Here is a 24774-nt window from a genome sequence, read left to right as displayed (position 1 = left end):
TTGTCATACATACCATCTAGATGTTAGGCACGCACGGCACGTACGAATAGACAACTTACCTAGGTACCTAGCACCCTCGGTACCTACCTGGTACCGTGCTCTGTCACTTTAGGTCTGTATCCGTCCGCGATGAGCTCTGGGCTGCTAAGGCGCTAGGACCATGGGATTACATAGCTTCCCCGCCGCCCCCCACTGGATTGATATTGGGGTGCCTCCTCCATTCACGTTGCGTTGTGAGCCGTCCTGCCTGGATCTGCTTCCACAAGATACCGTACGCCAACACCGACCTTCCTTGCCCGACCTCTCTGACCTTGCTTGACCGCAACGGCATCTCCATCACCTCAACTTCCTTCTGCTGTTGCGCTGCCGCCGTCTTGCGCAAACCTCCTCCGACCTTTCAACTGCACTCGATCCCTCGCCGTTTTCGTCGCCCTCGAACCGAACACCGCCTCATCTTGACCATCATCCTTTCGGACTTTTTGGCAGCTGAAAGCCGCCAGCCGTCGCCGAGCCGCTGCTTCCTATTTCGGTTCAACCAACAATCATCTGCCTCTCGAGTACATGCGAAAACACACATCGTATCCTGTCCACGCTGTCTATTCTCGATCTCTTCTTGGCATATTGTCGACTACCTCTGCCCCAGACCGCCGCCACTGAATCTCTTCCTGGTTGCGCCACTGATCCCGAGTTTCTACCAGTGTGGGGCTTCGACGAGCATCTATCGCGGCGCACATAGTATCGCGAATACCCAAATCCGCAAAACCTGCCCATAGTGTGAACAGTCACATTTGGGTTGCCTGGTCCTTATTGATCGCCGGCGCTGCCCGGGCGTTACAGAACCTGCTGTTCCAGAACCGTCGTCCGCATCTCCACAGTGATCCGAGCAGCGCACCATGGCGAATACCGCCCTCAACTTCATTACCTTTAATCAGGACCATAGCTGTCTAGCCGTTGGTGAGATCCCCCCGTATCTACTTTCCTGGTTCCATACGGCGTTTTCCAGATCAAAGTTACTAACTGTTTTGCGTTCCACTTTGCTAGGTACTTCCAAGGGCTTCCGAATTTACCACACCGACCCGTTCTCCAAAATCTTCAGCAGCGACGATGGCAACATTGCTATTATTGAAATGCTATTCTCGACATCTCTTGTCGCCCTGATCCTATCCCCTCGACACTTGATAATACAAAACACAAAGGTGAGTGCCGGTCACTTGCTGGCAAATATCCATGCCAAATTATGATGCTCCTCTGACCGTAATTAGAGATCCTCAGTCATCTGCGAACTTACCTTTCCATCAGCCGTGCTCGCCGTGCGTCTCAACCGGAAACGTCTCGCCGTCGTTCTCGAGTCCGAAATCTACTTATATGATATTTCTAATATGAGCCTTCTCTTCACGATTCCCACGTCTCCCAACCCTGGCGCAATTTGCGCTCTATCACCGTCTTCAGAGAACTGCTACATTGCGTACCCTTTACCGAAACCTCGGGAGGACTCAGGAGACAAAAGACCAGCCCATGCGCCTCCCCTCTCAACATATGTTGCACCGACATCAGGAGAGGTTTTGGTGTTCGACACGCTCACATTGAAGGCTGTGAATGTAATTGAGGCTCATCGTTCACCACTGTGCTGCATCTGCCTCAATAGTGAAGGAACGCTCTTGGCCACAGCAAGCGAGACTGGTACCATCATCCGCGTCTTCTCGGTCCCTGGAGGTCAGAAACTTTACCAGTTCCGCCGAGGAACCTATCCCTCCACCATTTACAGCATGTCTTTCAACCTCAGCTCTACCCTTCTCTGCGTTTCCTCAACTTCCGACACAGTTCACATCTTTCGTCTCGGAGCCCCTCCTCCAGGCAACAATTCCGCCGCCGCCGCAGCAGAGACGCCTGCTTCACCTCGTCAGGATCGCTGGTCGAGGTCACGCAGCTATGACAGCAACAATGAGTCGCCTGTGGGGAGTGCGGCTGGTTCTCCACGAAGCGACTTGGCGGAACCCGCTGGGCTCGGTAACGGCGGCTCTTCTCATCCTCAGCAACAGATCAACAGACGGCAAAGTGGCTCCTTTAGTAGCATGCTTCGGCGCTCGTCGCAGATTATGGGTCGCAGCGTGGCCGGTGTCGTTGGCTCATACTTGCCGCAGACGGTAACAGAGATGTGGGAGCCGCTCAGAGACTTTGCGTACATCAAGATTCCAAAGTCTTCTAACTCACCGACGGGCCAAGCCCGTGGGAACAACAATGGGGGCGCGTCGCAGCCGCTGACTGGCCCGCTTCGAAGTGTCGTGGCCATGAGCAGCAGCAGTCCTCAAGTGATGGTAGTCACTAGTGACGGTGGCTTTTATGTGTACAACATTGACATGGAGCATGGCGGCGAGGGCTACCTGGTTAAACAATTCTCGTGAGTTATCGCACCGATGTCTCGTCATCGTTATGTGCTTGTGGTTCACAATACTAAACAGATATCTCTGGCAGAGTCATTGATGGCGACGACAAATTGGACGCGTCCTCGTACGGCACATGAAGTGCTGTTTGCGTGGCTCATATAGTGAGATGGTGAATGAGGATTGGCACCTGCGGGAGTAGAAGATGGGGGGGGGGGGCGATTCTGCATCAGGAGGCGTCCGGATAACTTCATTTATTTATCTTCTTCTACTTCTGTTTATTTTGGTCTGTGCCTAAAGGAGGCGGTATGGTTCATGGGTAGGCTACAGCACCTTGCATTCTGGACGTAGGTAATATGGAGCGACTAGCTCGATCAGTCTAATAGCTGTCATGGATCCCGCGGCTACACCTTTGGTCTACGGCACAGGATCACTTCAGACCATACACTAGACCAGGAGCACTTTCTCTTCATGAAGAATAGCCAAGTAATTTGAAGCCTAGTCAAAATAGCAGCTATTCTGCTAAGCATCTGTCGTGGCAACCAACTAGCTTCAGGATACTACGCACGGTTCAAGAGAAAGTTGGTAACATACAACGGGTTGTGAATTGTTGCTTGATGTCCCCTTCTTATACCTCCAATAAAATTCCATCACCATCACTGATCGTACCCGATGACCTGGCGGTCAAGTATCCTTTATGATCAAGAGATTGTATCGACGAAGGCTTCGAGGATGCCCCCGGCACCACCCTAAAAATATAACTAGTCAAGTAAACGCCAGGCCAGCCGAAATACAGATGTCGAAATCATGCGCCAGACAGTCCATTCCAAAATGTCCCCCCCTTAAAAAGTCTCCCCTACAGGAGATAATACCTTAGCGCCATTCCATCAGTCATATATCCGCACAAATCATTCCACATGAAGTTTTACCATTGAGGATACAACCTGAACTAAACAGCTACCGCCTGGGCCTTGGGCCTGGTTGCTCAGTTGTCTCTGATGTATCCAACACTAGTATCAAGGTAATATTAAAGAGCGTCCGACGATCCACGTGGGCAAATAAACGAGAGATAAAAGTCTCGGAGTCGACGCAAGAGAGAAGAATACGCGTCACGCCGCCGAGTTGAGGAAGAAGCCTAGTTTACCTGGCGTAAGGACGGTTCATTAGAGCGATCTCTCTGGCGATTTCACCCCATTCGAGTTCCCGCTTCACCCTAGATGAACCCTTTTTCTTCGACTGGTTGAGCTCTTCCCATTTGAGAAGTTCGTACGCGAAACGGAGGTGTGGTTGAATGATGACATTGAGCCTGCGGGCTCGGACGAAGCAATATGCTCGGGGGAAAGACAGACCCAAAGACCGCATTACTTCGGCGATGCAAATGGTTGCACTGCGCGATACTCCAACGCGGCAATGTACCAACGTGGCTGTTCCGTTGCGCCGGCCACGCTCTGAAGTAAAACGAGTAAGCACCGTTCCGACTTTCAAAAGATCAAGGGTCGCCGGCTTACCAATAAAATCGAGACATCTCTCGAATTCATCCGTCAAAGGATCAATTCCGTTATCCTGCACTCCTTGTACAATGCAGACGTTTTCTGGACCCCATTCCTCCAACTCGCCTTCCCTCCACATCGAAGTCTCGCCAACACTCAAAATCTGAGTTATCCCCATGGCCCTCAAGAGATCGGTGTTGTTCGCGTGACATAGATTGCCGAGGTACATATATTCAAGAACTCTGCTAGGCAATGATCCATCTAGACCGGGAAGCCATGCTGGTTCCTTTATCAGCGACGTGATTTCGCCGAGGCCCTTACCCGAATGAACGGGCGACTCATGTAGTAATCGGGCCTCGATACAGGTAAGAAGAGCAACGTCAGTAGGATAGGCGAAGAAATTCCGCTTCTTGATGGTATGCAAGTCCAACCAGGCATCGGCAATACCCCTGCCAGTGCTGTAGCTGAAGTATGCGATTCCAAGCATGGTAGACTCGGTGTATCCATCAGCACAGTGGATGAGAATCTTTCTTTCTCTCCTATTAACAGGCGACAGAGCCTGCCCGTTCATATCGGTATCGCCGTCCCTATCGATGTCGGTGCTGTTTGTGGCTGGAAGCGTGCCATGGGCTAAGTGATAAATCCATTTGCAGGTTTCCAAAATGCCATCGGCTTCGGCTTGTGACCATGTAGGTGGTAAGATGCTTCCAGAGGAGGGGAAGTCAATGTAGGGCCTCTGAGCAGGCTCAACCCGAGACTCAGCCAAGGTCCGCAGTGCTGAAGGGTTAAGCCGACCGACATCACTACATTCGATCAAAACATCGAACTGTTGGTCTTCCCCTGAGGAAGGTTCTGGTGTTGGACCGAGCCAAACATTGTGGGAGATTTCCGATGCTCTGGTCATGTCATACATCTCTATCCGTTCTTGGTGGAAAAAGTCGAGGACATTGCCAGTCAAATGACCCTGAGCGTCGACAGCAACAATCTCCTTGTGGTTGTTCTCAAAGTTGTTGAATGGAGAACAACACATGAATGTGTTGTATTCCGGAACAGAGTGACCCTGGGCTTCGTGTCTCTGTCGCCATCGAAGCTGTGCCGTCGCAATATCGAAGCTCACTTTGCGAACAGCCGCCTCATCCTGGCCGTAGACGACAATGTCCGAAACCATGGCAGCTTTTGCAGCCTGAATCTGGAAATTCCTCACACAAAAGCCATCGCGGGGGTCGACATCGAGAAATTCGGGGGCGGCGGCGGCCAGGTTGATGAGCTCTTGTGGGGCTATAGCACCTTTGAGGCGGGCGACGCTCAGATCACCGTCCGCTTTGACGAGCGTGACCCCCCGAACACAGGTAGGTGTTTTACGGAGTGAACGGTGGCGAGCGATGAAGAAAGCCTGCTGGATATGATTGTGAGGATGAAGACCATGGAACCATGGAAAGACTTGATTCGGATCCGGCAAGGGCTGACGGGAGACATAGTCGACAGCAGTAGCCACATCGGCGGGGCCGACGGTATATATGGTGGCCGGGCCCGACTCGAATTTGGGGAACTTGTCGGGGGGGAACAACAACGAAGTCTGCTGAATCAAGTCGTCGTCGCGAGGGGGTGATGGAGGAGGAGTGTTTGGCTCCTCGGCGGGAACAGGGCCTGGAGGACAAACTGGAAGATGCTTGTTTGGTACGGGCACTTGAGCAGTGCCAATGGACTCGAGCGATATGGTTGGGACGGATCCCACCGTCGACGTTGGGCGGTGCGGGGCAATGGGTCTCGGAAGGGCAATCGTCGCCATGCTGAAGTATGTATACTGTTCTTTCTGTTTTCTGTTTCTTTCTCCTTCACCTTGTTGCCTTGAGACGGCAGCTGATCGCAATTGAAGCTGTGGACTGGCTGTTTGCGAACAGTCGGCGCTGAGTTGGAAAGACGGTGGAACTGCAACCAAGGCCTAAACCCACGCGTACAACGGGGTGCGTCTCTTGTGCAGAGTTGGTGATACCTGCAACCCAACCACACTATGTTAGACGTCGAGTTGGCAACAGACACAACAGATAAATGGTAGAGGAGGCCTTCGAATGCTCATGAAATGAGCAGGAGAGAGAAAGATGCTCGAATCATCCGTCTGATTGATCCGAGTCCGAGATATGTTGGAAGGAAGAAGGAAGAAGGACGTTTGTGACCACAACAGGTTGGGGTACTAATTAAACGGGCGTGGGAGCACGGGGGCAGGACAAGGGGGATAGACGGGGTGGAGAGAGCAGAAAGAGTACCAGGAAGGGGCACTCGGGGAGGGAGACAGGAGGGAGAGATGATATCTGGAGGCAATGAACGGTAAGGTAAGGAAGGCGCTCGAACTAACCGTAAATCGGCTGGGCCTTGGATCGACTGGCTGGGGTGATGGGCGATCCTTATCGTGCGTGCCCCAAAAGCAACCAAACAGCAGGGTAGCTTCAGTTCGGCTTAGGTAGAGTGTGGTAGTGTAGCTGCGTTCCGGTAGTAGCGAAATGCAGTAGCGCCAGTTTGTGATAAGCTGGGGCGGCAGTGCCTCTCGTCTCGCTGCTGTTCTTGGATGATACAAAACGGCTCTATGAACATGAGTCGAGTACCCGTATACGTAGGGATTGAGCGTCGGTTGCTCGAAAGCTGCAGGCCGACGTTGAAGCTACCAGTACGAGGGCAGGGACGAACGATGCTTTACGAATGGAAGGCGGAGGAGGGCTATTTTGATGATGGCGGGAGGGGGGCAGGGCGGCATCATGTCGAGGAAAGGTGTCGGATGATTGGGGAAAGACGAGGAAAGGAGCGAACGCGCAGGAGGGGAGCGAGGAAACCGTGGGATAGACTGAAGTAATGAAGGTTTGAGTTGTGTGCTAAGCTCTTTGAAAGTAGTCGTGACACGTCAGGTACAGTGCCGGCGTCACGATGGTGAGGAGCGACCTGGAAACGCATCACCCTACCTTACCTACTCTACCACCTTATCCGTACCTTCAGGTAGTGAGTGTACCTACATTCTACTGGCATAGTCAGGTAAGGCAAGGTGGCTATTTAGGGCATGTCCAACGTCGACGAGATGGGCAGACAGCTCTCTCTCCAACATGCGAGACCAAGCCATGTCCGCGCCCCGACCCCCGACTCCCAAGCCACTTGACCTGGCATCCCATCTTGTCCAATCAAGGAACCTAAAGGATGTGGAGTTCTCATGGATAGAGGAGGGGGAAGGGGTTGGAGAGGGACAAGGGGGGGGGGATCAGTGCCAATGGTGGGCAGCGTTTATTTGGCTTGGAGCACGGCCACGGAGGGCTTCAGCAATGCAAGTTAGCGCTAATGGTCGTGATACCCGGTACGCAATAAGGTAGTCAATTCTTGTGATAGCCACGCTGGATTTCTGTTAATGCAACTGAGGTACGTGGATTGATTGCTCACTATCGTCTATCGTGTTGTTCAATATTTCTTTCACTACTGGCTGTCATCAAAGAAGGAAGCAACCAACCTGGCAATGGTTGGGTATTCCTTTCGAGATACCCAGGCGTGCTAGGGAAGGTCTAGCGAAGCGCGATATTGGACCCCGGGTTTGTTTTACCCCTCACCTTCTAAGAAACGGTATCCAACCAAACCGTGCTAAGGTAGTGTATCCGTACGGATAGACATGTCTTTTTGTCGATCTGGTCTAGGCCTCCGAGCCGTCCAATTCTCAATTGAGAGAGGCAAAAATTCATTCTCCCAGGCAACAGAAGAACACAGAGCTTTCCACAAGGTGTCCGTACGTCAGAAAAGAATGGCAACGGAAGACTCGGGGTAAAAAGCAGCCAGAACCATCGCTTGCGTTGACAATTGGATGCATCGTCTGGTGCTCGGCCAATGTATCGACGGCAGTATTGCGAGTTCAGATAACATTACCTTACACACCTTAGCAACTTAGGTAGGAAGCGACGGTACCATAGCAAGTACCGGTTTGTACAAAGAGAAATAATACTGTTTGTACCTTAGGGAGGCCGTGTGAGTGATGGTAAAATGAAGTGGTGAACCAAACGCTCAAAGGGTCGAGACAGCAAGAGCTGCAAAACCTGGTCCCGGGGGCCCCTTGGTTGGACCCAGGAAATCGGGGGTGGAGACGGGCGGGGGTGTCACACTCCAAGTGGGGAAAGGGCAAGGCACTACTGCACGGCTGCTGCATCCAGTGGCATCCATGTGGTCGTAGCGCCAATCTCAGCCATTGAGGGTGGACGGATCGAGTGCCACCACTGCACCGCTGCACCGCACCCGCCATATATCAAACAGACACGGTGAGACTCAGAGCATGCCATCGAGAACCACGATGAGATGATTCGATTGCCTTTACTTCTCCCTTTCTCCTTTGATCAGTCTCCTAGTCTCTCAATTTTCGTACCTGTTTGCATTCACACGTCTGTCGCGTTACGTCCTTCGATCATCAAATCGCCTGACGGTACACATCAAGAGAAGATGTCGGGGGATAGCTTACACATCACCTAGGTATGGCCCAAGGCATCATAGGTACCTTACCTCGGAGGCTTAGATATTCCTATCGTTGAGTTCGCTGGCACGAGGTTGTTTGTATTTCGAGACATCCCTGCCTGTCTGCCCTTCTTGAAACATGTTGAGTGGCAACAAGAGACTCGAGTAGGTACCTTAGTTCCCGCACCAGAGTTACCCAAAACTAATGCTCTTAATCAGAGACGGAATGAGAAGGAGATCTCGTGCCCGAGGAAACTTCTGCCGACATCTTGAACGACCTTACCAACTTACCTACCGAGCCCCTTCGTGTGCGACCTGGCACCACACTACAGTCCAGCCTAACTCAACGGCATGTCGGTATGGTCGTCCTATTTCGTCTCCACTGGCCGGCTCATCCGCGGGATCAGGGCCATACCTATTCCAGCCGATTGCATTCGACCCTTTCGTGCGTCTCCAATTCTTTCTGAAAACCATCAAATTCTAGGTCTTCCATGCTACCTGCGAGTACTAGGTACTGAGCCACGCATGCTTATCATTTGCGTTGAGCCGTGTACGAATACTCCGTTGTAACAACCGGTATAGGACACATTCCAGCATCTTTAGCCTAGCTGAAGCTCAACGTCAGATGTAAGGGCCAGGCTATTTGCGATGAAATGGATGAAACCGAGGCAGAACATCTCCCTGACTGCTGGTTCCCGGAACGAATGCATGTCTAAGGCAGTGGGCCCTAGGTAGTATACTAGATATTCCCGCCGGGCCCTAAGTTCAACATGAGAGGCGCTCCACATCATACATTAGTGAATCCTTGGATTTGTCCACTTCGCAGGCTGTGCCGGGAACACACCTATCCATCCGTGCATCCCAGAGGTGGACAATATTCAGCACCATTCTGATATTCTTCTGCAAGACACCAAGCTGTCGTTTCTACGAGAAAGAAGAGACTACGACTTCTAGATTCCCTCCCCACCGTTTCCAGGTAGCAAACAGCAGCTGCAGGTGCTTCAACATTACAAAGCCCTCGAAGGACTTGGTAATGTTCCAGTCCTTGTGCAGGATAGGCTCAGTCAGCGCCCCCAGATGACAAAGTCGCCATAGCGGATTCCTTACCGTACAAGCTTCGGTAAACAGCGTCAACAGCGAGATCGAAAGTCGTCGACGCCAATATCAAAACTCCCAAGATCGATGCAGGGCAGCTCTGAAAGATACTTGGGATAACTTCCCACTAAAGCCACAGAGGCACTTATATTGGAGGACCCGTCGCGGGGGGCCGAAGTCCCCACTACCTTATGGACCTCACCTCAAGATTTGACCTACCTAGGTACTGTGTTATGGATACCTACCATACCTTAAGGTAGATCAATCCATCCATGCCTGATGTGGCTGGTGCCACTACCTAGAGCTCAATGGAGGTGCTGGGGTACCTACCCTGGCGACGCCCCGAGGCAGCATTACCTAAGGCAGTCTACCTTACACTAAGACAAGAAGCATCAACCATCTTACGTCATTGAGACGCCCGACAGCAGAACAGTTGCGGAACGAAGCACATGCTTTCGACCTTTCGCCTTACCTAAGATACGGTAAACGATAAGGCGAGAGGCAGGTCAATCTAAGGCAACACTGCGCACGCCCAAAGCATTACGCACCACTCCTGCTGGTTCCTGAGCTAACAACCACAAGTTGTCTGGGACCTAGATTGAAACCTACATCCTACGGGCACTGAGGCGCGAAATCGAAGCGGCGACTCCCGCCCAGCCCTGGAGCTTCATCAACAACATCTCTACTTTCCTCCACAAGCTGTGGACTTCGAGCGGAAGGGTTGGCCTACGCATAAGCCCTCTTGAGGCCTCTCAGGCCTCTGTCCTGGCAGCCCTAGTAAGCCTTCCCCTGCATCGCGTCCGTGATCGCGGCACGTCCCTTTCGATCCCGCCTGAAAGATAGCTAACTTGTCTTCTTTGCTACCCAAAGTCTGCCTTCACCAAACGAAACGTCTCCTCTTTGGCTATCGCGAAATTTCTAGAATACTGCTCCAGCCATGCTCAAGTCCACGTCGCTCCGCAGGCTCACCGACAGCCACCCGTGATACTTATACCACCACGCCTTTGACCACCACGCCCGACCTTCCTCGCTTGTCTCCGATCTGCGTGTGGTATCCCCGTTCACTGGCCTTTGTGACGCATCCAGAAACCTCTCACCATCAAACTTGACGACTTCAGCATAGTAAGCCCGATTTCGAACAAAAATAGCGGAACGAAATGGCCGCTTCAGAACACAGCCATACTTACGGCCTCAAGTGCCGCCTTGCCCCAGTGTCCCAGCCATCAACGGGGGGCGTCGACGATGGCATTCCAGCGGTGGCTGCACAGTTTTTTTACTCTTCAATCTTACCTATAGACGACCCTTTGTCTCCCGGGACAATCGCTGGTGTGTCGGACGCCCGAACTACTCGTGGCTCGATTCGTCCATTCTCCCTTGGTGACAACAATGCCCTCGAGAAGGCATGGCTTAGCTTTCTGTCTAACGATGATATTCAAGCTCATGAGCAGCTGGTTCGAGACAGAAAATTGAGTCCCAATACTGAGAAAGCCAACGCGCATAAACTGAGCCTCTTGGCACGCCACTTAGCTATCAAGCACCTCCAGAAGCATGGCGGTATCATTCAAACATCGACCACGGCCGGCGAAGCTTCGGATCTGCTTCCGGACACCCCGATATCTACATGTTGCCCGGAGCTGTTCATTGATGTCTCTACCGAGCTTCAGAACACATTTTGTGCGCTGGCTAGGAAACACCACCCTTCGCTTGGGCAGGAGAGAGTCGTGCAAGAGGTCATGATGGAACTTAGGGGTCTCGTAGCATCGAGCGAGACGCGCCCCCAGTTCGGGAGCGTCTCTTCTTCCCGGCCCCGAGCGGACTCGACGCGTTCGCGGCAAATGGAGATTGTCAGTTCGTTCAGTCCTCGACAAGAGGCTACAAGCGAATTGCAGAGGATCGGAAGAGAGGTTGGTAATACGGGGTTGGAGTCTGGGTCGAGGGCTAGATCTGATTCCCGGACAAGCGAGCAAACATCTCGACCCTCCACGCCGGGTTTGAGCACCTCGTTCCGGCAGCATGCTGCGGATGATGGTATCTCTGGCAAACCGTTTGTCCGTGCTGGACTCCGGCAGCGACCCCAAGATGCGTTGGCGACGTCGTTCCCTCCTTCGGAACAGTCGAAATCGAATGAGCCCGAAAATCAAGACGCAAGGCGTTCGTTCACTATGCCAGAGCCGTCCAGAGCCAGATCGAACACAACGCAAGCTAAAATTGTCAGCGATGAAACTTACAGAAGGGAAGCTGTTGACGTTGTTGTCGGCATCTCCCGGTTGCATATGGTGTCCATCCCGGCTCTGCAAATGAAGCCCATTTACTGGTCCCCCGTGAACGACATTGCAATGGTCCTACGTGCCACCTGGTTCTACAAGTTCGTCGTCTTAACTTCCCAAATGTGTTCAAGGCTCTGACAGAGAGATAGAGATACGATGCTACCAATACCCCCAGCTGTAGCGAATCAATTAGAAGCTGGCTACCGAGAGCTCAAGCCTCACACCGAGACGTGGAATGATGAGCTCCGATGCGCCGTTGATGTAGGGCCTCTTGGCGAGGAGAAAGTCTCCCACCGACTATGGCCAGAGAACCTACGTCAATCTAGTGACGGGGACAAGGAGCTAGTTTCGGATACTCGCATCTCATCAGATCCGTTCTGTGCCGCAAGCTGCTTCCGTGGAGAAGCGGCAGCAGAGGGTGCCATCGACCCAAATCTGAAGACTGCCTCGGCTACGCAACAGCATCGAAGTTACGCAACTTACCATGTCATCTATAAAGATGCTTCCAAGGCATTTCTCCTCAAACCTAGCCTCAAGCCGTCTGCCTACTACGGCAGGAGACCTGTTGCGAAGATTATGAAGGGAATGAATGTCGGCATTCCAGTTGTACGTGGCTTCGATCGTGCGGTCTGGGAGCGTACACATGACAAGAATCGGCCTCGAGAAGCTACCAAGCAACCAGCTTCTTCCGCCAGCAACACGATCGAGGCAGTTGGACAAGACGTCTGCGCGGCCTGCAAGGCTGAAAAAGAGCGCGGTCAAGTTACCGATCTCGTGTTGGTGGTTCACGGAATCGGTCAAAAATTCGCGGAGCGAGTCGAAAGCTTCCACTTCACCCACGCTATCAATGCTTTTCGGCGAGACGTCAATACGGAGTTGGCGAACCCAATTGTCAAGGGGGTCTTGAGAGATGGGCAGAATGGTATCATGGTGCTCCCTATCAACTGGCGACATACACTCTCGTTCGAGGAAGGCGGACCAATGACAGAGGAAGACAAAGCACAACACGTGCCAGACGGGTTCAGCCTCAAAGATATCGAGCCCGGCAGTATTCCCGCAGTGAGGAGCATGATTTCAGATGTGATGTTCGACATACCCTTCTATCTATCTCATCACAAGGGCAAGATGATCAACGCGCTGGTGACGGAGGCCAATCGTGTGTATCGCCTCTGGTGCCGCAACAATCCCGGATTCGCAGATAGAGGTCGCACTCACCTCATCGGGCATTCTTTGGGTAGCGCCATGGCTATCGAAATTCTCTCTCGGCAACCGGCACGTGTTCCGACCCTAGACCTCTCGACGAGAATGCCAAAGCCCGACTTCTTTGAATTCGACACGAACAACTTATTCTTGGTCGGAAGCCCCGCTGGTTTCTTCCTGCTCTTGGAACGAGGCATGCTTCAACCTCGGCGCGGTAGGGTAAAGCCTGGAGCTGATCCCGCCGACATTAATGCGCCGGAAGTAACGGGCGAGGCCGGGCGATACGGTTGCATCGCCGTAGACAACATCTACAATGTACTGGCCAAGGAGGATCCCATCGCTTACCTCCTGAATGGTACCATCGATCCGGTGTATGCAACCAGTCTGAGAACAGCACATGTCCCGTCAAGCGCTACCTCCCTTTTCAGATACGTTGGGAATGCAGTGAAGAGTCTTGTGCCTGGCGCAGCACCTACGCCAGCCACCATGGCCCCTCCTCCGGCCCCGAAGCCAAACTTTGCGCGCTTACCTTCGCAGCTCGAGCTCGAGGTTCACGACTTCACGCGAGAGGAGATTGCAGAGCGAAAGGCTTATCTCCTTAATGACAATGGCCAGATTGACTACTACCTCAGGTTCGGCGGTGGCCCGTTGGAGATCCAGTACCTCAACATGCTGAGCGCGCATACTTGCTACTGGACGAGTCAGGACTTCATTCGCATGTTGTGCATGGAAGTGGGCAGGAAACCTGGCAGGGAGAACACGATACCTGCCATGAGAGCTCAGAAGGCGGCTAAAAGGCCGCTAGGGTGAAGTGTCACAGGCAACGCAGACCGTCTTTCTCAGATAGCTTCGCGTACATAGATCACGATTTTAAATTACGCTTGGTGTGATAGACAGCCCTGGAGTTTCCTGAAACATTATGACAATGCAAGGAATCCTTACGATTCGACATACCAGTATCTTTAAATTATTCTTTTCTCCCCAGACTTTTGTATCCTTGTCCGCATCGTCCCAGCGGAAGTGACGAATCTCTACCATCTCGCGCCTCACACCACAGTTGCTAAATGGATGATTTTTTTCTTCTTTAACTTAATGCCTTCAAAACCCGTCGTCAATCTCCATCAAGTCGTGGTCGAGGTCGTCATCCATGCCATACTCGTCACCTCCGTTGGCGCCGTAGCCGTCCCCACCGGCACCAACCTCCTCGAGCTCCTGAATTCGCTCCAAGTCCATCTTCTCCTTGTGCCTCATCAAGTCCTCGTAACTCCAGGTGCTCACGCCTTCCTGGTCTTTTGCTCGGAACGGCTGAGCCATCTGCTTGAGGAAACGCCGGGCGCTGCTGACAGCCATGTCGGTGCTGACGTTTGTGTCGGCATCGAGCAGGCCCTGGTTGATCCATTTGGGCAGCTGTGTCCGCTTCTTCTGAAATCTGCGGTCCGCGAGGACCATGATGCCGTAATCATCCTTACCTCTCAGGACTCGACCGAGACACTGCGCGGCGTGGCGCATAGCGTCGAAGGACAGGAAGTCGTTCTCGCGGATGCGATACGTTTCTCGCAGAAATTCGAGACGGGCCTTGAGGATGCGGGACTCGGTGTACTGGAACGGCACGCCTATGCACAACACGGTCCGACCGTATTGATGATCGAAATCGATGCCCTCCGAGACCTTGCCACGGGCGACACAGAGTAGTACGGCGCCGCGGCCATTGCAGCAGGCTGTCCTGTATGTCTCTAGCGCGAGCGACGTTTCCTGGGCATCTGGTGTCTCGACCAGAATCAGCTTGTACTTCCATACTTCTTCGAGAATATTCATGCCCTGCCACATGCTGATGATGGACTCCATATACAAGTAGGAGGGGAAGAAGACGACCATGCCGTCTGGCGTGATTTTGGCGAATTCAGTTAGGAGAGTGCCGTAGTTTCGGACGACACTCGGCTCGTTCCGGACCTGGAAACTAGTCGAGATGGAAGATTGGTCGCTTCCACGAGTTACAATCATTGGCAGGAACGATCTTCTGGCCAAGGTCATGCTGTAGGACTCCTGCACAACGGTTGAGAACCCCAGCATCTTTGGATACATTTCGAGGGGTGAAATTGTTCCTGACGTGATGATGACGGAACTGAATCTGTCAAAGACGGGCTTGATCGCGATGGCGGCATCAAGACACGTGAAGTGCAGGACAGGGTTGGGCACCTCTGCCGTTTCTGACTCGAAAGGCTCGAGGATGAGCAGGAAACCCTTCTCGTAAGTGGCCACAAGCGTTGCGAATGTAGCAACTTCCTGCAGGGGCTGATAGTCCTCAATATTGGTAAGCTCGAGGGTCCGCACAAGCGATGTTAATCTTTCGGCGCAGAATCTGAGTGGCTTCTTTTCGATGAACGTGTATTCTCTGAGATGGGCGAGGAAAGACGGGGGTGTTTCTGATATCGTATGTCTGACCTTCATTCTAGTCTGGCGAGAGGGTGGTCAGCAACTGCATGCTTTACTCTGTCCATGAGTGTGTAGCTGACATACCTTGAGATACTCGATGAATCTCTTTAGGAAGGACACAAAGTGTTCCGCTCTCCTGATGTTGCCCGGAACCGCCTCCTTGAGCAGATCATCAGGAAGTGCTTTGAAAACATTAGTCTACGTTAAGCCAGCGCGTGAGCTAGCAGGTGATATTGCCTACCTGGGTTCGCCATGAAAGCATCTTCTTGCCGTGCTTCATCTGCACCGCGAAGTCCTTCAACTAGTTTCTGATATTCGTTTTGTAGTTGCTCTTGGTCGGTGTCCCTCATTTCTGTAATCTTCCGTTCCAAGTTCTGTGCGCCCCTTGTGGCTTTCCGTAGGGAATCTTCTGTGATGTCTGTGCTGAGAGATTCGATACAGACGTTGTCGATATTGTGAGCCTCGTCAAAAACCACGATGCAGTCTTTTGAGAGCTCCCTTGATACCCTCTCGGCGATTTTGGGATCAAGTAGGTAATGGTATGAGTAGATGATGACGTTGCAAAATTGCATCTATTCGAGGTCAGTGCCACTGTACCAAGTAAAGCATCGTTCTCAGTGATTGGTTCTTTTACCATGCGCCTTGCAGTAAAGTACGGACATTGCTTGTGTTGCTCGCCGTATTTCAAGAGGCCTTCAAACGTCCAAACTCCGTTGGGAATCAGGTTGTGCGGCTCAAGCAGGTCCAAGTTCTGCCACAAGTCAGTAACGTGTCAGATCCAAGGGAGAGAATAGGACTGCAGACGAAACATACATCATGGTAGACACAAACGTCAACGTTCTCGCCGCGGTCTTTCTTCTCCTTGACAAAGCCTGCTGTCAAGCTTCGACAACGTGCGTCGACGACGGAACCACTCTTCTCCTGTTTTACAGAGGGGTGAAGGCATAGGTTCTTTCGACTTGTCAAGCCGAGGCCACGGAACTCTTCCTCCTCGCCAAGCTCTTGTGCTCGATACTTCATGAGAGCCTTGAGCTCAGCCAGAGCCTTCTCAATCTCGGACATTGTACCTAAAAACCTTTAGTTGCGGATCAGACGCATGGAAACATAGATGGAATGATCCTTACGAGAGCAGTAAATTAGCTTTCGGTGCTCGGGGTTGTGTTGCTGGTAGGCCACGATGAGCGAGAGCAGCGAAACCGTCTTTCCTGTCCCTGAAGGCATCTCCAATACGCAGTGCCCCCCTGCGTCCAGGGTCTCTGTGGGTTGAGATAACACGTCAGCAAGATCGTCCGTCATTCAATTCCGTTTGACCACTGCTCACTTTTGAGATCACACATGTATCTGAAGCCCGTATTAGCATTTGGTCAGCGGTTTACCTGGCCTGAAAGCAGCTCGCATAGGGCTTGACTCACGCATATTGCTCAGGATAGATTGAAGGATATGGGAAAAGAACTGGCAGTTCACTATGGCTTCCATGTTAGTTGCGACGCGGATTTCTTGGAATCACGAATTGTAACTGACTCGATGAAGAACTTCATCTTGAGACGGCAAGAGTGCCGCAGCTAGCGACACAGTTAAGTTGATCGTTCAACGTGAGTGCAAGAAAAGGCAGGAGCGATTCTGAATATCGAGTGAAGGTCGTGATGGTCAATGAAGGGATATGTGTTGATGGATTGAGACTGATTTATGGGGAGGTGGAGTGAATTGAGGAAATGGACCCGATGGATGGGTAGAGCGGGAGCGCGGTCACGGGCGCCAGATTCCGAAGCAGATCTCATCAGACTAGTGCAATCTTGTGCTACAGAAGCGGCTCTACGGAGGTCGAGGCCGAGGTCGAGATTGAGACGGAGGTTGTGGTTACAGTTGAGACTGAAGTCGTCAAGTGCGAAGTTCAATGGCCATCTTCTGCCGTGCCGAAAAGTTGTCTCGATGAGTGACGTGAGGCGGACCCAGCGAACCTGAGGGATCAATCCCGACAGGCTACAGCTTCCCAGTCTCTGATGCCAAACAGTCGCGGCCTCACGTGACAAGGTCGCTTATGTCATCCCCCTTTGGTCATCATCTTGTTTCGGGTTGGCTGATGCTTGACTGAGGAGCTTGTCAGTGCGCGCGCGCGCCATAAGGTACATAGTCCGCAGATGGAAGAGTTGAGTTGACACCTTCCTGCGACTTCTTCTCTCTGTCATTGACTATTTGGTCGTTTTTTTGTTTGGTTCGTATAAAATTTCCGACCGCTTTCGTGTATCCGCACTTTCCCACGCAGAGACGTTAGACGCGTTGCTAGTTACCCGTACTACTCACGGCGCCGGCCACTCCTGTCGTGATTTAGCAAGAGGTGACGATACGGTAGTGGTTTCATCACGCCCACCTAGCGTTCGAAATACTTGAGGTGGGATGTCTCTGGTGGGATGGTTGACGAATCCGTCGGGAAGGCGGAGAATTGATCTTGGCTGCCCGTCCGGCACAGCATAAGGCTGAGTGGAATCGAACACACCATGCGTATCTGCGCGGCACATTCTCACTGTGAAGGATGAGGTGGGATGCCACGCCACGACAATGTGGGCCCAGGACATGTCAGACAAGTTTCTGCGGCCGAGTGACGTGTACCCCAAGGTCGATGCATGGCTCACCACCCGTATGTGCATTCCGTGTATTATGCAGCCAGCGGCATTCGGAACGTATGACTTTGTGTGAAGTAAAACTGAGTTGGCAAGAGGTTGTTGTGGCCAGTATCATGAAGCTGCTCAGCTGTTTTGAAAGTGTTACATTCTCTCGACATATTTTCAATGGTCCGCTACATACTTGGTACTCAGTCTCGCAAATTCGGGTTCCGCGACATGGCTATGTGCCAGAGTGAGACTTCCTTTCGGCATGCGGACGAACTTACTAGCACAGGAGGAGCGCCTACCTTCATCAACCTAGTAAAGGGTAGCCTTCATGGCATGGTCGGGGGCCTTACTAACGCGACGGCCATGCGGACCACGCTCATTACGAAACAACTTCGACATAGAGAAACAGAGGATTACAGCTCATGGACGTTCATCGAAACGTCCGGGCATACCAAATGTTATCCCAGCCCCGAAGTGTTCTCTAGATGCTCCAGAGCACCGGAATCTTTGCCGCAAACCCTGATAGAACATGACCTTGCTTTGATGTTATATACGTCGTCAGAGCTGCATTTCACCTTAGCCTGTCCGCAGCTTCGCATCTTAACAAGTCTTGCTTTCTGCTGTGAGTCGAGATAACATCTACTAGATATTAGACCGTACCCTACACAAGGAAGCGCGGCTCTACCTCACGCGGACTGTAAGGTAGAGCTTAATGATATACTGCACAGCACGCTCAATTGGGGGAAGATCTAGCCCGTTTATCGGCCACTCGCCTAGGCCGGCCAATGACTTGGCAGCGCATGGCTTGGCTCGCTAGAGTCTTCGCGATAGGTATTATCCCTTCGCTGACAATCTGTGGGCCACGATGATCTCTTCGCAGTGAAGTAAGATTTCCATGCCATTGGACGCAACCTCTTGACCGAGTTACAGTCAGCACTTAATCAGACGGCACTCCGGATCCTTTGGCAGTACGGATACTGGCGCGAAGGAGCGCAGATACTGCATGCCGATTTAGGTGGCATGTTGAAGGGTCGGAAATTCGACTAAAGCTCGCACTGCTCGGAAGTGAGGTAGAATGCCTGTTCACCAAAGTTCCCTATCAAGCACCCACCTGGTCGCTCTGCTTACGCCCGGCTGCGGTCTCGCTTCCGGGGACCCTTGCTTCAGATTCGCAGACGCCATACTGAACACAAAGATGCTGCTCATTCAGTGTCCACCTCGCAGTAGCGTACTGTCTACGGTAACATGGTAGGAACTTGGAGGTCTGGGGGGTTGGGAGATCGCAAGGTCTCGTAGGGTCAGTTTAATTCGGCATCAACAGTCCCTGCGAAGGCCCATTGTCATTTTTAGGTAGTCCGGACAGATGTAAGAATACTTGTCATGCCTACGTGCCCACGGTGCCGTCCTGGTGTGTTCTATACATTGCCGGATGCGCAAGACACTATCGGAATCCTTCAAACCACGGAAACGATGGGAAACAGTGGAGGAAAAAGTCAAGAGCGTACGGACTAACAAACCAGGTATCACACATTCTCTGTTACCTGGGGACCGTGTGGTTCATTCTCATGTCCTAGAGTTACAGCCGGGTTCCTGGCGTTGGGGCCTGAGCTAAGTACCGCAGCAAGAGACTGGATCACGTCGTGGAAAGCTATCCGTGGAGTTTGGCAGCGGATCAAATTCGCTGCGAGAGCCAAGGGTTGGGACCGAGGCCAGACTTTTCGGGGATACTGGTGCCAACATGGGGATAAAAGAAGGAGAGCAAAAGAGAGTAGGTCGACAGGGGAAGGTTGAAAACGCTTATTCAAAGCTCAGGCGGACGAGAGATATGGGAGTGGGAGGAGAATTGTACCAGAATTAGGTGGACTCTTGATTACAGACAGTCAAAACACTGTCAGACTGCCGCTAATGAAGGAAAGACCGTCCACGCGGCACCCGGTCGTAGGTTTCTTTTCATCTCACCACTCTTCTGGCGCCACAACTTCGGGTACCTGTCGTGGTGCCTCAATGTATTCGAGTGCAGCCCAGCGAAGGCTAACATGATGGAACTATCTTCTTGCGGCCAGAAACAGAGCGAGAGGGACCTATAGACAGTCTGGGAAATGAATGAAATGGGAGGTGCCATTGGCCTCGTCTTGACGGCTTCCACTCAACCCACAGAAAAGTACCTTGCAGAGCCTGAAGAGAGAGCCCCAGTTGGCCTACCTACGGAGTAAGGTACTACCTACCTAATGTACGTAGTGTATAGACTGTCAGCGGCCAAGGGACGTGCTCCATGCGCCCCCTGACATTGAAAGCCCTACGGAGTTCCACAAGGTACCTCGAAGTACCTAAGAAAGCACGAGAGGCACAACCCTCCTCGCGGTGGCCAAACATACATGCACCTGACTTGGATGGCACACACCTGTCTTGATTCGGAGCCTGGTCTTACTTTGATGGAAACTTTTCTGCGTTGCCTTTACCTAAGGTAGTATACCTTACGCAGCCCGTACAGAAGGTACGGATACCTCACACCATGCTCTTTGACAGCTGCCACGAGCAAGTCTGGATGGGTAAGAGGCATAAAAGACGGGAAGAAAGGCAGGGTTGGATAGATTTCCCCAGGGGCAAGCACCGCCTACCGGGCAGACTGATCCTACTCGTGGATCTTAACAGATATGTTTTCTGTTGTACCTTGATAAGGTGGCTCCCCCGAAGGCCTCATACATTTGGAGATGCGTTAGAACGTGTCACGATGCCGGATCTACTCGAACTCAGCAATCATTTTCATGTACAGCATTTATGGCAGGTAGACAATGTCAGGTCATTAATGAACTTTTGCTCTATCAGGTCGGAAAGTCCGTAGACATGGCAGAAACCCCCCAGTGCGGCTGCGTCTTCCAGTCGCGATGCCTCCAGCAATATACAGGTCTGGATCGATCCCCAAGATGAACTACTTTCAGCCTTGGAGATTGACAGTTCAATCGCGTGAAAAGCAGTCATAGATTCACGAAGCATGAGAATGACAGGTTGCGCTGTCTTGTAGACGATAACTCTCTGCGTACATCTTCACATGGACTGGGGAAGTGAATTCTAAACCGCCCACGAACGATGAGACTCCACACTTTGCCCGAAGAAGCCAGGGTTACTCGATAAGGTGCGTGCATTGGATGCTTGGCTAATTCCTTCGAAGCTGTCGAATTAGATATATCGTAAATTGTTGGATGGGGAGTTGTCGCATCCGTATTGCTGACAGCGCCGTAGAAATCGGACCCTCTGGAGACAGGGTTTAACACCATAACAATTGAAGACTCAACTGCTCCTCCCGACTTCCTAGTCCTGACAAGAAGACTAGGCATTGCGATTGGCAGCAGGCATCCCAAGCCCAGCGTTGACGCCATGCATACGGGCGCGAAGGCGCGCATGGCCACCTATGGAAGCACGGGAGGAACAAGGTAACGAGGTGCCTGGGGCCGAAGGAGGCGCAAGGAGCAACGCTAACCTTGGAAGTTAGAAAACGAGTGAGGTGAGAGCATCTGCTGGTGAAAGCGCACCTTGCCGGCTGATGGAGTTTCGCCTGGTGCATGCTCTAATTGGAAATGACAGATGATGATTTCTTGGAAGCGGCAACGCTGACCCGTTTGCTACTTGTAAGTACGGTGCCAAGGTGCCTGCTCTAGTCTTCGAATACGTGCAGCCATGAGGTTGATATTTGGTGGCGTCGATGAGCGCCACTCCCATCCTTCTCTCAAAGGTTATTTCATCGGCCCGTCATTTGCAGCTTCGCGAAGGCAGGGAGAGAATTCAAATCAGCGCCTCAAGTACGGATACCTGGTCGTTGTATCCGTACGGTACGCCTGCTTTACTTTCCTGCCCCCTCTTCCCGCTTTCTCACTTCCAGGGTTTTTATTTTGGCCTCCAACACGGTAAGAAGGTACTCATCTTGCGGACAGCAGGGGTGTTTAACGGATGGGGTACCACCATTAGGCTGCTCACCTTGCAAAGGCGTCAAGGAGCGGGCGGGGAGTTCAAATGCTTGTACCTGGCCTTGCCCTACTGACTGCGGATACCCTTGATAGTCGTCTCTTACATGCCAGAACCAACGCAGGCGCGGGCGCCAACGCCACGCTGGAGAACGGGCGGTTGCAACGGCTACAGGTCCTGGGCGAGACCTGCCGCAGCGAACCGTGATGTATCGATACCTGGAAAGAAGTTGAGGGAAGGGAACTAAGACGGATAAGAAACAAGAGAACACACGGACATGGGATATAGTGGTTTTCATTCTACCCTAATTCCTCGTTTATGCCGTGGTCTACCTAAGGTAAGACCGTAAGAGCAAGAGACAATTGGGGATTGAATGTTCAAAGCAGATTTGCATTGGCATGTTGGCCGTTGGTTTATTATGACCTTGACATACCTTACCTCGTAGCCATGTCGAAGTCTCCAACGCTGCAAGGCGAAGCAATGCTTCGAAGTAAGGTACCTGGGCACTCCAAGTACCTGAAGTCGCTACGTACCGGGCGGTACTCTGCACAATGGCTGGAAAGGAACGAAAAGATGCGGTACCTGATGCTAAAGTACCATACTTAGCTCGCCCGACGGCTCCACCACGGCCGATGTGGCTCAATCGATCGTTGGAGTGTCCACTTTTACGCACGGGCTCCGTCCGGTCTAGGTCAATGTCCCCGGCGAGTCTTTAATTAAACGGTTGGTTCAGACAGTTCCAACAACCAACGACAAACGGCGACGAGTTTTTCTCTCTCATCGTTCTTCCTTTTGTTGTCAATCGTCGACCAACAATCCGAGGGCTGTGTGCTTGTTCGTGGGAGACATCCAAGTGGGCTTGCTGCTCGCTCGCATCCAGTACCCGACCTGAGCTAAGGTAGGTCTCTAAAGAAGATGTAGGACGCCCATTTCGCGTGAGAATCCAGATTAAGCCCAGCAAAGAGCGCCACGGGAAGATGAGGAGGAAGATGAGGAGGAAGATGAGGCCCTAAGAAGCAGTCACCCATTATACAGACAAAATCAACACCGAGGGAAGCCAATGTCCCCCAACCCCCACCCCCTGGCTGCATATCAACGCACAAGGTGAGGGACCTGGATATACTACTGCATCTCTGTACTCCGTCCATATCCTATTCGTTCAAATCAGTGCCTGTCTGTAAGCCCTTTACTTTTCCCTTTCTCTTCGAATCTCCTCTCCTCTTCCCTTTCCTTCCCATTTCTTCCCCGGACCCCTGGCGCAGATGGTGCCAGTGACCGGTCAAGCCTCAAAGGTCGCATCCCTGTTTAGCCTCTAGGCAAGGCCCTCTCCCATTCCCAAGTTGCTGGACCGACCATTCACAACCCTGGAAATGGACGGATGAATGTGCTTCGCCTGCGTTGGTGCAGGCATTCATCGTACCACCTGGCCCACCGCCCATATACTGTTTTGTTGCTCAGCTCCCAGCTCTCTCAGACTCGCCCGGGCCCCTCTCGAGTTTCCCAGAGTGCCAGTCACTTTGGCTGTGAGCCACCTTCAGGCTTCAGATGACAGGGCCGTAGACCAGGGAGCCGCAGGCAGAGAGCACTCGAAGCAGGTCATCTGAGTCGAGACCTGTTGGAAAGAAGCATCTGGATTGGCAAGTCTCAATTACGACGAATACTCTCTGCAAGTCTGCAGATGGGCCCCTAGCACCTACGGCGAACCCGATCCCCTTCGGCTACACCCAAGTCTCATCCATACCCAAAGGATAAAATAAAAAAAAAGAGTCCGCTGATCCCACAATACTCCGTACACCTAGCAAGCTCGTTGCTCATCTGTTTCTCTCTCATTATTCGGACTTTCGGTCACGTCCCCCCTCCCTTGCTCTCACCCCCTTCTCGGTGGGTTCCTGGCCTGACGACGCCCCTCCTCCTCCACCCCTGCTTTTCTTCTGCCCTCCCCCTCCACGTCTCGCGCCGCCCCCAATGGTACTTCTGGCTGGACTAGGTCTGTTGAATCCTTCGCGGGACGGTCCAACACCACTCCACCAGGCACTCTGGCCTGCCTGCTGCCTCTGCTGCCAGGTCGCCATCCCTCCTGCGTCTCTTTTCGTTGCTCATCCGGGACTCGGGGCCAGCCAATGTACTGCTAGCTTTCCGCGTCTTTACCTTGCACCTAGTCTTGATTCCTGTCTCTCATGTTACTCTGGGCTCCAGGCAGAAGCAGGATCCCGAGATAGAAACGGATTGTATATCATCTTCCAAGAGTCTGCCTCGGATGTTGCAGTATCCCAGCGCCTGGTCCGCCTTGTCTTCCTGTCTCTGTCTCTTCTCGGTTCCCTTCAGCCCTGTTGGCGATGATAGAGGGTGTCATCTCGACCCATTTGCCTCATCCACCCCTAATAGCTCTCGACTAGGTTATCCCCATCTTTTGGATACTTCAACACCTTACGGACGGGTACCTTACCTTCCTTTGCCCACGCACCTGATCTCATACATATCCACACCCTGACTACTTTATACGCACCTCTTTCTCTCTCTTCAGCAGAACCCCTGTCAGTTTCCAGTTTGCTGCCTTGTCTTGCCCCCTCTGCATCTGTGAACAAATTCCTTTATAACCGCCTCTTTCTCCATCTTACCTATTGTCCCTCAGCCTTCTTAGACAAGGTTGCCAATCAGAAACAGAGCACTCAAGATCAGGTTCTTATCCACACGCTCCTCCACTCACACAAATCTACCCGAGTCCCAACCGGGCATCCTCCACCCCCCTCGAGGCCTGATTGCGTCTTGCTCCAACACCCTGTTGGTATATAAACCAAACTTTTGCGTCCAACAACCAACCAACCGCCCGTCGGAACGATAAAAGAATAGCAAGCCTGCGGCCGAACCAGTT

At 52.4% G+C, this 24774-nt stretch overlaps 5 protein-coding genes across 5 annotated transcripts; 2 read left to right on the top strand and 3 right to left on the bottom strand.

Annotated features, from left to right (window-relative positions):
* Positions 1-893: 893 nt before the first annotated feature.
* On the top strand, positions 894-2402 carry BDZ83DRAFT_652286 (autophagy-like protein 18; the record flags this gene model as incomplete). The annotated part of the gene is made up of 3 exons (XM_060510513.1): positions 894-954; positions 1042-1196; positions 1263-2402. 3 exons carry the CDS (start codon positions 894-896, stop codon positions 2400-2402), a joined length of 1356 nt encoding a protein of 451 aa, XP_060364373.1.
* Positions 2403-3521: 1119 nt separating this feature from the next.
* On the bottom strand, positions 3522-5660 carry BDZ83DRAFT_578898 (dual specificity phosphatase; the record flags this gene model as incomplete). Its single annotated transcript, XM_060505182.1, has 2 exons — positions 3522-3829; positions 3890-5660. 2 exons carry the CDS (start codon positions 5658-5660, stop codon positions 3522-3524), a joined length of 2079 nt encoding a protein of 692 aa, XP_060364372.1.
* A 4930-nt stretch (positions 5661-10590) lies between these two features.
* BDZ83DRAFT_578856 (DDHD domain-containing protein) lies at positions 10591-13710 on the top strand (the record flags this gene model as incomplete). The annotated part of the gene is made up of 2 exons (XM_060505174.1): positions 10591-11798; positions 11850-13710. The coding sequence occupies 2 exons, from the start codon at positions 10591-10593 to the stop codon at positions 13708-13710; spliced, it is 3069 nt and encodes a 1022-aa protein (XP_060364371.1).
* Positions 13711-13854: 144 nt separating this feature from the next.
* BDZ83DRAFT_355434 (DNA repair helicase) lies at positions 13855-17121 on the bottom strand. The gene is made up of 9 exons (XM_060502543.1): positions 16855-17121; positions 16746-16796; positions 16655-16674; positions 16458-16589; positions 16147-16400; positions 15968-16084; positions 15575-15905; positions 15418-15515; positions 13855-15354 (listed from the first exon to the last, which is right to left on the bottom strand). Exons 1-9 carry the CDS (start codon positions 16869-16871, stop codon positions 13999-14001), a joined length of 2376 nt encoding a protein of 791 aa, XP_060364370.1. The 5' UTR covers positions 16872-17121; the 3' UTR covers positions 13855-13998.
* Positions 17122-20709: 3588 nt separating this feature from the next.
* Positions 20710-21513, bottom strand: BDZ83DRAFT_623259 (uncharacterized protein). Its single transcript, XM_060508373.1, has one exon. It carries the CDS (start codon positions 21341-21343, stop codon positions 20918-20920), a length of 426 nt encoding a protein of 141 aa, XP_060364369.1. The 5' UTR covers positions 21344-21513; the 3' UTR covers positions 20710-20917.
* Between the last annotated feature and the right edge of the window lie 3261 nt (positions 21514-24774).

The sequence above is a fragment of the Colletotrichum acutatum genome, assembly GCF_030867785.1.
Source record: "Colletotrichum acutatum strain CBS 112980 chromosome Unknown BDZ83scaffold_53, whole genome shotgun sequence".
NCBI classification, from domain to species: Eukaryota; Fungi; Ascomycota; class Sordariomycetes; order Glomerellales; family Glomerellaceae; genus Colletotrichum; species Colletotrichum acutatum.
This window is presented reverse-complemented; position numbering and strand designations above follow the sequence as displayed.

Excerpts from the sequence above, each read along its gene's own strand:
- BDZ83DRAFT_355434 (XM_060502543.1), bottom strand. Across the intron at positions 16,085-16,146 it reads ACGTTTGTGTCTACCATGAT|AACTTGGACCTGCTTGAGCC; the intron begins GTATGTTTCGTC and ends GACTTGTGGCAG. Across the intron at positions 15,516-15,574 it reads TGCTTTCATGGCGAACCCAG|CACTTCCTGATGATCTGCTC; the intron begins GTAGGCAATATC and ends ATGTTTTCAAAG.
- BDZ83DRAFT_623259 (XM_060508373.1), bottom strand. The coding sequence starts at position 21,343 with ATGCGCGCCTTCGCGCCCGTATGCATGGCGTCAACGCTGGGCTTGGGA.